The 15,060-nt window shown below is 37.0% G+C and overlaps 2 protein-coding genes across 2 annotated transcripts in view; one reads left to right on the plus strand and one right to left on the minus strand.

Annotated features, from left to right (window-relative positions):
• Positions 1-1,022: 1,022 nt before the first annotated feature.
• LOC133338034 (E3 ubiquitin-protein ligase RNF220-like) lies at positions 1,023-2,500 on the minus strand. Its single transcript, XM_061546218.1, has 2 exons — positions 2,072-2,500; positions 1,023-1,967 (listed from the first exon to the last, which is right to left on the minus strand). The coding sequence occupies exons 1-2, from the start codon at positions 2,498-2,500 to the stop codon at positions 1,023-1,025; spliced, it is 1,374 nt and encodes a 457-aa protein (XP_061402202.1).
• A 4,176-nt stretch (positions 2,501-6,676) lies between these two features.
• The window catches only part of LOC133338042 (transmembrane protein 47), a 30,287-nt gene continuing 21,903 nt past the window's right edge, over positions 6,677-15,060 (plus strand). The window contains exon 1 of the mRNA XM_061546226.1: positions 6,677-7,013. Within this exon, the coding sequence (XP_061402210.1) occupies positions 6,715-7,013 (299 nt within the window). The 5' untranslated portion in view covers positions 6,677-6,714. The remainder of the gene's footprint in view (positions 7,014-15,060) is intronic.

A 15,060-nucleotide genomic window follows, 5' to 3' on the forward strand; every position in this document is an offset into this window, starting at 1 on the left:
TAGAGAAGGATTACAAAACATTCATATTTTTGAGAGATGAATTTTTAATTGAAATTTCAAAGTAATTGGAAACATATATTTATGTATACAGGAGTTGTGAATGTATAATCTGATAATATTTTGCAACCTCCAAAAAATATAGGCAAGTTTCAAATTATATTGTTTAATAAAAAATATATATGTTGGTGCCGGACATATTGCGGTTATATGGGCCTATACTTATATGTTGGCCTTTAAATGCCGTAAATGAATTTCACCATTTTAGGGGGATCATGGTCCTCAAGAGGGGGGATTTTCTAATTAAAATGTCTAAACCGACTTTGAAAGTTTTACATTCTCCTGCAAATCGAAATACTATATTACAGGAACCGATCTTTTAGGGTGGAACTTTATACATGTTTGCTATGTCAACACATGGACCAATTTTGAAAATTTTCTGTCACAAGATGTTTAAATTCGAAATACCTTGTAAAATCAGCCTGGACCCTTACATGGTGGTCCGCCATGGCTCATTTGCGAGAAGATTTTTTAGACTCTAAAAACCCGGAATGAAAAATCACCTTTACAAAAATTACAAAAGACCAGGAAACGGGCCGGTATATAGGATCAAAGCCTATATTGACAACTTCCATTTTCCGTCTATACTGGTGAAGATGTGTAGGATTTTTTTTTAAAGATCCCTGAGGTGAGGATTTGTGGAGATTTTTAAGAATATCCCAGAGGTTTTTGCTTTTCAGGGAACTTGTGTGAGGATTTTATTGTTTTTGGTCCAGGCCCAGATTATTTTAAGAGCATTTTTGAAGTCTAGTTTTTTTAGGGATCCAAGTGAAATTTTCGAAATTCCATCTAGTATCTGAGTTGCATACATTGACACAATATCAGACTACACATTCAATATGATCGCTTGGGGTACATAAATACGTAACTCTTCTCGTGTTTGTTTTTGGAAATTGGAAAAATCTCTTCGGAGAACCACTAACCACTTTCCGACTTTTTCACCTCACTGTTTTTTGCAAACCTTCTTACATATAGATGCGTCTTAAATCTTTGGGTGTTGTAATTAAATTACACTGGGGACACAGTTTACGGGCGCCCAACGAACGCAACCAACATTGTTCACAATGGACATGCCAACAGGCCACCGAAATTGCCGGATTCCGATAGTCATCCAAACAGATGAGACATTTATATTTTCCGGGTATGTACTGTTGTTCGTAGTGACGCAACTTGGCCTTTAGGGAATCAATAATTTGTTGATATTGAGCAGGCGTTTTTGGTTCGTTTTGAACGTCGTTGTTTAGAACGTCCGCCACCAGAGCTGAGGAGCACGAGGATGCTGTTGTCTGTGGCAACATTGTGGATGATGATGACGGTGTGGTTGTTGTAGATGTGGACGAGGACGACGACGAAGCGGCGGAGGAAGATGTATTCAAATTGCAACTATCTGTGGTGTTAGTGTTTGTCGTCCGGTTGGTCGAACAAGTCTGCGAAGTACCTGCCGTAATCAAACGCCGCATGTACGATGTGACATCACTTTCATCCTCATCCATGATGTGTGAGGGTATGACATCATTTTCAGCATATTGTGATGGACCATATATGTGGGTATCATCTTCATCCACATTGAGATCTTCTTCATCATCATCTGCTGCTGCTCCATTTAGACGATTGCTGCTGCTACCACTACCATTGGTAATGATTTGGCCAATGCCTATGGCAGCATAGCCACCTTGTAGTAAACTTGAGACACGTATACGTTTCTGTCCGGCCCATTCATATTCTTCGTATTCCTCGCCAGGCTCATCATCGTTACTGGAATGATCATCGGCACTGTTGCTGCGTCCATTTGCGGTGCGATTACTGCGACGCAAACACTCTTCGGCATGTTGTTGGATTTCATCTTGGGGGAAATTTACATTACACACAGGGCATGGATGTTCGGGTAGGACAGGACGTTTGCGGTTACGCTAAATAAAAGAAACAACAACAAGAAGAGAAAATAGCAAAACTTGCATTTAATAACATCCTCTACAAATGAAGCCATACAAAAAGAGATTGTTCTTCTACTCACCTTCATGCGTGACTGGCGGTTCCGTTGTACCCTTTGAAATACTGACCAGGGTTTAGGTTTTTCATTGGCTGTTGCTGTTGTCGAAGATGATGATGTGGTTCCGGCATCATTTGACGATGATGTTGTTGTGTCCTCATGAGGATCCAATAGCTCATCCGAGGCAGTACTACGCATTGCTATCGCCGTTGTTGTTGTTATTGGCGTTTGTTTGAGACGTTGCATTTCTTCATTGACATGACCAGCCACTTCATGGGGCAGCAATTTCTTATCACAATTTGGACATTCTATTGTCCCACCAACACTACCATTTCCCGGTGTCAATAAGGACAATGTTGATGATGGTATCGCCGCATTTGTTGTTATTGTTGCAGCTGTTACTGTTGTTGTTTTTGTGGTGATTAAATCTCTTGGCGTTTGTGCAGCAGCCATGGATGGATGGGATGGATTCTCGTCACTCACTCACAGTCAAATTCTTACAATTTCCATATGACAAGAATTAAATAATTAACACAATTAGCTAGGTAGACTTCGATATCGTTGTTTATTATTTCACAATTTGCAATATTTTGTTGATTGTTTAGATTTTTTGTGATTCTTTCGCAGTTTTTCAAAGGGGCAGGGTTGCCATTACTATGGAATTTTTATTTACGAATAAGGTGTCAAAAAGTAACAAGAATAATTATGAATTTGGTTGCAAATGAAAGAATGCAAGATTAACGTTTCTTCTTCTTTAAATCGGTTAAAGTACTCACTGGGAATTGATAACATTACGACTAGAGTAGTATGGCGATACATTAAATTGCTAAACATATGTTTTTTTTAAATTAATTTTAGCGTTATTTTGTATAAAACTTTTTAGAGAAATATTGCCAGGTCTTAAAAATTAATGGTACAGATGGATGAAATAAATTTTCCTTTGATTTCGTTGCTATTCATCGTGTTTTGATAACGAATTGAAATTGAAAAGAATTAATGCAAGATTAATGTTTCTTCTTTAAATCAATTATAGTATTCACTAAGGATTGATAGCAAAACGTACATAACACTAAAGTATTACGGCGATACAACAAACTACTACATATTAGCCTTTTTAGGGTTATTTTAAAAGGAATCGTTTAAATACATATATTGTCAGGTCCTGCGCTATTCATCGTGAGTTGATAACATAAGAATATGGATCTTATAGTACATTTACATTGTGCTTAAATTGTCAATTCCATACCATATATGTCAAATAAATTGATAAAACAAATGAAATCGGTAATTCTGATTTACGTTATCATTCGGTTAAATCAAAATAGAAATAATTTGCACGCATAAAAATTATTGATATCGGTCCACTTTTGAGGATAGTCCCCATATAACATTAGCCCCCAATATTCTGTATTTTAGACACATTTTTCAGCCAAATTATGGTGTTTCTACACGATATGTATTTCACATATGTGCTGTCACTTTTTTACATATGGAAATCGAACTCGTCATGTGAAACATACGGAAATTTCAATGTGTCAAAACGATATGCAATTACATATGTATTTTTTTCCGAATAGGACGCGCTCTATTTTCGTATGTGAAACATAAGAAAATCAGCTGTTTGAATGAAACACATTGTTGGAAGAAAATATTTCAATTGCAATTCAAAGAAAAGGATGAAAAGGCAACAATTACAAGTTATTATTTCGTTTGTAGGTGCTTAATAAAAAATGATGTTGATTTAAGAAAAAATAAAAGTGTTTTTTTGTTTATAGGTTATGTCATATGTAAAATACATATGCCGATTTGAACACAAAAATAAATGTTTTGTGTACACTGCTAATTTTGACACACATAAGGAATTACATATGGATGAAATAAGTGACAGCACGTATGTAAAATGCATATCGTGTAAAAACACCATTAGTTGTAATTTGTTACTTTGAGTTCCCATTGGTGAAAACTACCGATATCGGTCCACTTTTTATGATAGACCCCATATAACGTTTCCATCATTATTCGGTATTTTTGGGGATTTTCGGTACGTCTTACAACTGAATTACTTGTAATTTGATAATTTGAGTTTCCATTGGGTAGCAAATCTCCATACTAAAAATTATTAATATCGTTTTCCTTTTTGGATAGCTCCCATATAGCGGTACCCCAAAATAATCGATATTTTGGAAATTTTTGGCACGTTTTTTGGTACTTTGATTTCTCATCGGGAAGCAGACCTTTCAACAAAAAATTATCAATATTTATTCACCTTTTAAGGTAGCCCTCATAAAATGGTACCTCCCATTATTCGGTATTTTGGGAAGTTTGGACAAATTTTTAAACCGAAATGGCTGATATTTCTTAACCGCATTGGCTCTTTGGTACTTTGAGTTTGCATTGGGTTGCTAATCTCCCTACCAAAAACTATTTATATCGGCCCACTTTTGAGGATAGTCTGCATAAAGTGGCAGCACTTAATATTCAGTATTTCGGAAACATTGTGTTAGGTTTTTAACCGAATTGTCTGTTGTTTGGTTCTTTGAGCTCCCATAAGGTAGCAATTTCGATCTGCGATTGGCTTCGGTCCTGACTACCGGAGCGCTAAAAGTAATAGTAACATAGAAGGGAACGAGATAGCCCACGATCTTGCTCGAAGGGGCTCAAAATTGTCCAATCTTCCGATTGAGAGATCTGTGCAACCACCCATTGTCTATTTCATTGGCAACATCCGTTTGTTCTACGGCGAGGTAGTCGGTAACAGATAATCGAGAGAACCTGGTTGCAGAATCTCAAAAGCTATCTGGCCTGAATTCTCTCGCCGAAGAACTTCTTCGCTGTTGGCACATAATAAGAGAGAGATCAAAATCATTGTGGGCATCATAACAGGTCACTGAAAGATTAGATCTCTCACTTCGAAATGGGACTCCAGCGGAGAGGATTACTGTCGTCTATGTGAGGACAAAGAACAGCTAGAAACAATTGAACATAACCTCTGTAGACGTCCATCGCTGATTGACAGAATACATAAACAGTTTGTAAGATATGAAATTGATAATCTAGCCTTAACATATGGTCTGCTCCCGTACTGCAAGAATCTTCTACTTTTTACTGCGATAACAAATTTTCATTTATGATATCGAAGAAAATAGTAAAATCGAGTAGATTCTTGCAGTACGGGAACAGACCAATAGGTAGCAATTTTTCCTATTAAAAAAATTTATTGATATCGGTCTACTTTTTAGGATAGTTCCATATAGCTGTATTATTATATCGTGTTTTGGAAATTTTGGACATGTTTTTTATCCGAATTGCCACTAATTTTCTTCCTACCAACAATTAACCATGGCATAGACCGTCAAGGTCCCGAACGATTATAGGTATTTTAAATGTCCAACTCAACAACCTTTTTGGTCTGCTTCCCTTACTGCAAGAATCTCCTAATTTTTATTATGTTTTTGATATCATAAAGAAAAAAAACTTTTATCGTAGTAAAAACAGATCATTTTACTTGTTTTATTAATTGCAATATCTTTCAATTGAAAAAATCAATTTAAATGACGTATAATTTATATAAACACAACATTAATCGTTTCGTCTCCATCTACCGTTTCGCCTTTAAATACTACACTACAGAACCCTAATCATCTCGATATTTCTATTACATCAACTTTGATTTATCGAAAAAAAAACGATTATTGCCATATTTTCCCAGTGTCGTAAAAAATTTTCTTGAATTTCTTTAGTGTTACACGAAACAGAAAAAGAGAGACAACACAGATACGAAACGGACGGGAAAATTGAATGTGTGAATTTGTTGTTCGCTTTTTCCACAACACAGTTTATAATTTTTCATCATTTTTTTCGTTTTCCGATAATTTCCGTTAAATTTCTCTCGTGAGTGGTGAAGCTGCTGCAATGTAAGAAAACGAAGAACGACAACGAGACGATAGTGTGGAGAAGGAATACCTACCAAATAAATTAATAACAAAAATATGCCTTTGAAGCGAAAGTTTTAATGAAGAAAAGTGAAACGAGGAAATTTGAATAGAAAAATATATTAAAAATAATTAGAACAAGTTGACGCCATTTTGGCCAAAAAAGAAGAAGAGAAGAAAGAAATAACAACAACAACAGCAACATAAAGCAAAGTTAGCAAAAAAAAACGAAACGAAAAAGAAAAGTTTATATTAGAAGAAGAGCAAAAAATAATAATTGTGCGTGCCACAGTTTTGAGTTTTGTATATATGCGCATTTGTGGTGTGTACGAACGAGTGAGCGAGTGTTTATGTGAGTACGTGCGTGTGTGTGAGAGTTTTGTGGCCAAACGAGAAAAATTGCAAAATATTTCAGTCTTCTATTTTTAATATCACACGAAAGAAAATAAGAAATATTAAGTAAAATAATAATGAATGAATGAAAATATATATTTGGTGGTGTGCTCTGTTATTTTATTTTTCTTTCGCCCCTGTTTAGAAATATTTTTTAGTGCAAGAGCAGAAATTGATGTGATTTTTTTCTGTGTGTCTGTGTGTGTGTGGTGAAAAAAGTAATACAAATTAAAGACGAGAGAAACCACGAAGGATTGCAAACAAGGAACAAAATAAAACAACAACAACAGCACCAACGAGGAGAACGACGTCGACCACGACGAGTATACAGCACAACAAACAATGGCTAAAGTTTACGAAAAATCCATTTCTCAGCTTAGCAACAATTCGTCGTCGCTACAGCCACAACAGCATCTTTTGGTAGCTCAACTTTTACATCAGCAGCAACAACAACAACAGCAACAACATCCAAATGGCTTGCAACAACAACAATCCTTGTTGAGCAATGGCAGCCGTGTCAATCTGAATCTTAGCAACAATGCCAATATTATTGGTGGCATGAGTTCATTCGATGATGATTCGCTACCAGATTATTCGGAATTTGATTCAGAATCGGTAACATTGGACTATTTCAAGGAAAGGTAGGCCCGAACCGCACGCTCTACACTTACGGCCGTCCTTTTGTGGCGTTGTCTTTTGCCTGCCTGCCTTACTTGACATTTGCCTGCGTATGCCTGTTTGTCTGTCCACAGTTTTGGGAGTCTTACCATGGAGAACAACAATACAAGCCCATGAAGATTTCTTTTTGCAGTTGTTTGTTTTTGTTGTTTATTTTTATGTATTTCTTTCGTTTTTTTTGACGTATATTTTTTACTGCTTTCCTGTGAAGTTCATGCTCTTTGTTTACATGCTTCATTTTGTTTTCATTTGTTGTAAGGAGAGACATAAATTTTAATTTGCAGCAACAACAACAACCATACATACACTATTATCTTAAAGCAATCATCATTATCATCATCATCATTGTCAACAATATTGCGCTATCATTATTTTCATGACATGTCCTTTTTGTTTGTTCAATGCCGCCCAGCCCATTTGCCCGCTTTTTTCTTCTGTTTTTTCCTCTCTGTTTATTTGTGCATTTTCTCAACGACCCCCTTTTTTTGCTCCTCAAAATAACAAGTGTGTGTGTGCGAAGACGAGTGTGTTTATTTGTGTACTTTTTTGTTGTTGTTGTCTGACTGCCTGCTGGTGTTTGATTGTTAAGGAGAGCAGTGAGTGCATGCAATTGAGATGAGCCTTCAATCTCATTTCTTCAATTACATGCCACTCACACTCCCCTTATCTCTCTCCCCAAGTTTTTTGTTGTTTACATTAAAAATGTCGACAGAAATTTATTATTTGCAGCCATCAACTCATTTCTTTGTCTAGAAAATTAAATAACTCTTTCAACATTTATTTGTTGTTGTTTTTTTTTATTATTTTTGTTGTTATTGTTATCATTGACATCGTCTACCAATGATCTTTGATATCCATACACAGGTGTATTGAAGAAAAAAAAATGAAAGGAAAATTATTGTGTATGTTCAGTGTGCGGAGGAGAACAGAGAATGCACAGAGATTATAATTGGTGGAATGCATTGTGAATTTCTTACTAATTTAATTTTAAATTTTGTTGAAACTGATTGTGTTTGTTACGTGTGCAGAAAATAAGCGTTAAGAGTTTAGTTTACAAGGAGAATGTTTAAAGCCTTATTTGTGGTTAAAAACAATTATTATGCTGCTTCGTTGAGAAGTAAAATCTTCTATTGAAATGACTTAAAAAACGACGATTAACGATTGAGTTTTAACGACAATCCTTAGCATATGTTCCAATGCGAAAAGAGCAGGTGGTAACCATTCTTAGGTTACCAAGCCTCACGGGATCTCATCGTGAACATTTGCAAGATTACTACCTCCCAAGGGTATTCAAAGTCATTCACTGTCTTAATAAGGTAATCGACAGACTTCATATTTCCACTGATTATGATTTCGACACCTTTACAAAGGATAATCCTGCCGAAATGCAACATTTGATGGTCAACGCCATCCTTTAGTTTTAAAAGATCTTCAGTTGCACATGGAATAGCAACCAATGACTTGCACTGATCCGAAATCTTGTTAACAACATATAATCAATAGACCAGTCTGTGGTAAACAATGCGGTTCCAATGTGGTCCGCCAACGATAAAATGGTAAAATATTCAAAGCAACAGGGTGTCTCCTTATGACTCGAATAAACCACTTACATGAGGAGACGAAGATCCTCCCTTTGGTTCAACAGAATAAGATTTTCTCCAAACCATAACCACCAGGAAGGATAGGCTGGTCAGGAAGGAAGTAGGGATCCAGAGGTACAAAAAGGAGCCTCTAGATCAAGAAACCTATTAAGAAAAATTTAATTGTATTCAAAAATACAGAGTGAATACAATCCTCGTAGAACAATCCCACACGAAGCAGCAGAAGAGCAACTGGTACAACAACTGATCGGGATTATTTGTATCGATTATGACTGCTATTTGGTTACATTGGGACCATTTGCCAGCAAGTTGCCGTCTCGATCCATCTTTCTGTTTGCTTCTAAGGTTCCTCAAAAACTTGGTACTTAGTACGACCTTCGTCTATCCAGCGGAAAATTTCCCACCATCCTTCCTGCAGTTACCGAAGCATATGAGACAGACGGTTTCTTTGCAGCACGTTCCGCTGTTCCTCCGTCGACCACATACACCTCATTGTCAAATGCTTTGAGGAAGCCTTTGTTTCCACTGATGTTTCGGTTGTTGCTGTGACAGCTTTTTCTTCCTTCTGTCCCGGTAGTCGCAGCTTTTTCTTTGGGCTTAACGGGGTTAGTCAAAGTAGACTCCTTACAATCTGGAGCTCCCCTTCGAAGGGTAGTTCCTCTCTCAGGGTCTCTATTGCTTTTTCACTTTTGACATCGTTGTCGGTAGTGGTAACCCCACTGAGTTTCTTCGGAGTTTCCACAGAAACGGGAGCTTCAACCACAGAGAGGTCAAAATTGTTTTGTTTCATAACTGATGAGCCCTTCTGTTTCGGTGGTAAGACACTGACTGTATAGTCAGTATCCTCCTCTGTCATGGGGGTGTCATCCCATAACTCTTCCGAAATGTTTTCCTGGCTCAAGCGGAAATTGACGTATTCCTAATTTAGGTTGAGGAGTTCTTCAATCTGTTGTTATGTGTGGCGGTGTTGACGTTGTCACTACCCACGATTGAGGTCCTTTGCAAGGAGCATGGTATTGTACCTTATACACTGGATGAAGAGTCCGCGAGTACAGGTTTTTCGTCAGGTCGCCTTGTCACTCCAAGACTCTTCGGCACTTGTTCATTTCCTTCGAGACCCGCTGACTTTCCGCGACTTCGTATTTAATTCGCAGCTACCTAATATATCGACTGGACTTCCCACTATCCGCAACCTGTGTATGTATTCAAATAGCATTCAGCTATGCTTCCCAAAAACAGATTTAATCATTTAATACTCCACAGGTGGGGTATCTGAATTGGGCTGAGTGAATTTCGGAATTAAAACAACACTATATTGGAAATATTTGGTTTATAATCGGTCCCCTGCTTCATTTATCCATATATTCGGTTCCGAATTGGCTGGTAGCGATTCTCCTTGCCAAAAATTATCGTTGTGGATCCACTTTTGAGGATATCACAGATAACAGTAGCCCATATTTTTCGATATTTTGCGGATTTTTGGCACTTTTTCAATCGAATTGCGTGTAATTTGGCATTTTGCGTTCTTGATGGGTAACAATTCTACCTACCAAAAATTATCGGTATCGGAGGATAGCCCCCAATATTCGGTATTTTAGGGATTTTTTGTACGTTTTTCAATCGATTTGGCTGCTTTTTGGTATTTTGAGTTCTCGATATCGACGCATTTTTGAGGATAAGTCCCATATAGCGGTAGCCCCCAATATTCGGTATTTTGGGGATTTTTTGCATTTTTGTCTACCGAATTGCCTGTAATTCGGTATTTTGAGATCTTCTTGGGTAGCATTTCTCCCTACCAAAAATTATCGAAATCAACGCACTTTTGATGATAGCCTCCATATAGCGGTACCCAAAAATATTCGACATTTTGGTGATTTTTATCACGTTTGTAAACCGACTTGGCTGTTATTTTGTACTTTGAGTCCCCATTGGGTAGCAATTCTCCCTACCAATTCTCCACTTTTGTTGGTAACCCCCATATAATGGCAGCCCCTAATATTCGGTATTTTTGTGGTTTTACAACCGATTTGGCTGTAATTTGGTAATTTGAGTTCCCATAGGGTAGCAATTCTCCCTACCAATAATTATCAATATCGAACTACTTTTTAGGATAGACCCCCTATAACGGTACTCCAAAATATTTGGTATTTTGGGAATTTTGACACGTTTTTTAACCTAAATGGCTGTAATTTGGTACTTTGAATTTCCATTGGGTATTAAATCCCTACCAAAAATGATCGATATCGGTCCACTTTTGAGGATAGTCTTCACAGGTACAGGTCTTTATTTGGCATTTTGGGAGAGTTTGGACACGATTTTATACCGAATGTGCTGAAATTTGGTATTTTGAGTTCCCATTGGATATCTAATCACCCTACCAAAAATTATCGATATCGGTGCAGTTTTGAGGTTAACGGTACCCCCATTATTTGGTATTTTCTTGGGGAATTTTTTCATCAGAATTTCTTAAAATTGGGTATTTCGAATTGCCATTGGCTGTCAAATATCCAAACCAAATATATTTGGTTCTTTAATTTTAAAACCTCCTAAAATTTGAAATATCATAATCCTCTCTATAACCTAATTATTTTTTTCGTAGTGTGGTGGTCACACAAAAATTTGTCTCTGGGTTTAATAACCACCACCACCAAAATAATTTCAAAGCCGATTATAATTATTAAATTTCAAATAATTGTTCCAGTTTTGACTTTCTTCAAAGTTTATTTGTTACAGCCGCACTAAATTGCTGCTCTCTTTTTTTTTAAGTTTCCATCAAATTTGTACCTAAACAGAACCTTGGAGGTGGGAGACGACGAATATTATTATCTGTTGCAAAATGAAACTTTTTCTTGTAACTGGGAAATTTGGCTGGTCCCACCGACCGTCTGTCCATCCGTCGTGGGCAATAAAATAAGACATTTGTTTCGTGTGCGAGTTTTTTTTTTTTTTGGTATTCACACAAGTTTTTCGGTGAATTATTTTATGAGCAGCAACCAGCCAGCCAGTCAGCCAACCAACCTAACCGGCAGCCAGCCAGTTCAGAGTAATTCACTCTCTGTTTTTTTTGTATAAATACAACAATAAATTAGCATAGACATCCCACACACAACAAATTCTTGCTTTCTTGCTCGAGGTGATGGTAGAATGATGAATATGCAGGGCAAGAGTAGAGGGGGAGGGCAAAGGGCCACATGATGACGACTAGACATTAGCAAAAAAGACTTTGTTGCTTTCTTTCTCTTGACTCCCTCCTAGGTACATGGATGGCGATATTTTTATGTAAAGGAGGAGAAAAAACCCGGACCAAATGTCGTTAGGAAAACAATGTTGACTAAATGAAATACAATTGCTGTGTTGTTGTTGTCGTTGTCGTTTTTCTTGCACGAAACACAATCACAAAAGCAACAATGAAAATGTTTTTCATGGAAACCAGCCAGCCGGTATAATCTATTTTAATTAAACTAAAATTAGCACATAATCCAAATTGACTGACTCTGCCGCCTACCACCAACACCACCAAGTCACTAATTCAACGAACTAACTAGACGTGCCAGTTAGTTCGTTGAATTAGTGACTTGTTTGTCGTAACGACCACCAACTATGACATTCCAAGTTACTTTTATTGTTGCCGGGGTTTTAGTGACTTCTTTTTTATGTTTCTGAGACCTTATTGCCAATTTTCTCTTTTTCATAGTTTTCATTTTTTTTTTTGTTATAGAACATTTCCCAAAACACTAGTTATGACACTAATTTATTTTAGCAGCCCCTCAAAAAAATCATTTCTTTCATTCCATTTCTTTTTTGTATTCTTTTATTACTTTTTTTGTTAGGAACAATAATCTGTGGTCATGATTTTAGTGGTGAGGTGTCGTCGTCGTCATTGCCCCGCCAAATGTATCTGTGTCTTGTTGCAGTTTGTTGTTGTTGTAGTCTTATTACCGAAATTTTTGTTTGAGAGAGCCAAAAAGAGCCTGTTAGTAGTAGGTAGACCCAAAATTCTTGACAATTTGCCAAAATTATCAGGTTTTGTACTTTTGTATATAAGTAAATATGTATGCATGTCTGTACATACCCAGTAGTTCGAGTAACTGGTTATGAACTAGTTATTTTACTAATTACCTGTAAGTACCACTAGTTACCTCTTCATACCCTAGACTGGTGAATTTAACATGGGTATGTCATTGGGGAAGTCAATTGTCCCCTGCCTGCGTTACCAGTATACAGTCATTTCGGTAGTAAATAATTATTGTTTATTCAACTAGTGTTTTATAGTCAGTTACTTGGGTAGATACAAACTATACATCAAATGCCTAGTTACTTATGTATAGAAAATTATATGTATAACAGTTTGAAAAATTACAATTTATTCATACAAAAATATTTGTTATAACAGAGTATTGTATACATATATATTGTTTGATCCATCTGAAAGTCCCTAGTACACGATTCATTTGTCGGCCGAGTGCCTTTCAAATATGACTCCCTGGCTAAATAGATTTATCTGAAATAGACCATTTAGAAACAGTTGAAGTTAGAAGTCCTACATAAAACTTTTTTGTTATAGAAAACTTACCTATAGAAAATCGGCAGTATACCCCTTGAGCATTTAGTGATGCGTTGAGGACCTCTATGGAGCGACACCTCTTCCTGTATCGCTATTAAATGTTCACAGAAGGCATGCCAATACTTCTTTAGGAATGCATTTAGTTTGAAGAATCTGTGGGGGCTTCTGAAATCTGGAAATGAAGCCTGTAGAAGGATTACATTGGTCTACATTGTGTTACAAAAAACTTACCTCCGAATTATCTGTATTTTATTTGAATATTGAAATTATATTTTTACGGAAAACACATTTTTGATATTTTGATTGATATTTTTTGAACAACTGGGTAGTTACATTGCAAATACAGTGGAACATTGCCACATGAAGGTATGAGGGATACGGATTAGTTAATTGGACTTCGATGTTTGGTTCTGTACCGATGGTCATAGGGATTGATGTTTTAGTGAGACCCTCTGATTGGCTGTCTAACATGGCAAAGTCCATGGTTATCTCGGTCCCTCTTTCATCTCAAGCACTGACCACGTCGCGGTGTCTCCTGGGATGTGTGCACGTTGTACAGAACAGGCGCAGTTTTCGCTTTGGCGGATGTACTCAAGATGAACAAAGCCGATATTACAGTCTTACAGGTAATGCGATGAAAAGGGACTGACGTAAGCAAATCAGATGATTACTCCTTGTATTACAGCTGCCATGAAACGAGATATGAATTTGGCTGCGTTATGGTTAACAGTGGAATAAAAGACCCATCGTCTCCGGATTCACTCCAGTAAAAGCGAAGTTATTCAACATCAGTCTTATTTGCGCCCATGCTTCGACGGAAGACAAAGATGAACAGACCAAAGACATATTTTACGAGCGCGTAGAAACAGCATAAGAACGATGCCCTGGCCCTGACAATATAATTCTGCTAGGATATTTTAATGCAAAAATCTGAAGGGAAAATATTTTTGGCCCATCGTCGGAAGATTTTGCCTCCACGTAGAAACAACCGACAACGGTATGAGGTTGATTGACTTTACGGCAGCCCCAGATTCAAGCACCTCTACATACCCAAGGCCAGGTACAAAGAGCCGCCTCGATTCTAATAACAGAAGCCACGAGGAGCACCCCACAAGCTGCTCTGAAAGCAATACTGAATTTAAGGCCTCTGGCAGAGGCCTCAGGCAGAGTTGGTCCTTGAAAAATATTCTTTAAAAATCCACGCCTAAGGCAGAGTTTGTCCTGGAAAAATATTCTCCTTGAAAAATATTCTTTAAAAATCCACGCCTAAGGCAGAGTTTGTCCTGGAAAAATATTCTCCTTGAAAAATATTCTTTAAAAATCCACGCCTAAGGCAGAGTTTGTCCTGGAAAAATATTCTCCTTGAAAAATATTCTTTAAAAATCCACGCCTAAGGCAGAGTTGGTCCTGGAAAAATATTCTCATTGAAAAATATTCTTTAAAAATCCACGCCTAAGGCAGAGTTGGTCCTTGAAAAATATTCTTTAAAAATCCACGCCTAAGGCAGAGTTGGTCCTGGAAAAATATTCTCCTTGAAAAATATTCTTTAAAAATCCACGCCTAAGGCAGAGTTGGTCCTGGAAAAATATTCTCCTTGAAAAATATTCTTTAAAAATCCACGCCTAAGGCAGAGTTGGTCCTGGAAAAATATTCTCCTTGAAAAATATTCTTTAAAAATCCACGCCTAAGGCAGAGTTGGTCCTTGAAAAATATTCTTTAAAAATCCACGCCTAAGGCAGAGTTGGTCCTGGAAAAATATTCTCCTTGAAAAATATTCTTTAAAAATCCACGCCTGAGGCAGAGTTGGTCCTTGAAAAATATTCTTTTAAAATCCACGCCTAAGGC

The sequence above is a fragment of the Musca vetustissima genome, unplaced genomic scaffold (genome assembly GCF_032173495.1).
Source record: "Musca vetustissima isolate MV318-11 ecotype Yass unplaced genomic scaffold, APGP_CSIRO_Mvet_v1 utg14379, whole genome shotgun sequence".
Taxonomy (NCBI): Eukaryota; Metazoa; Arthropoda; class Insecta; order Diptera; family Muscidae; genus Musca; species Musca vetustissima.

Bases quoted from the DNA above. Each gene is read 5' to 3' on its own strand.
- LOC133338034 (XM_061546218.1), bottom strand. From the start codon at position 2,500: ATGGCTGCTGCACAAACGCCAAGAGATTTAATCACCACAAAAACAACA. The intron at 1,968-2,071 runs GTGAGTAGAAGA...TCTTTTATTTAG, and splicing joins ACCGCCAGTCACGCATGAAG to CGTAACCGCAAACGTCCTGT.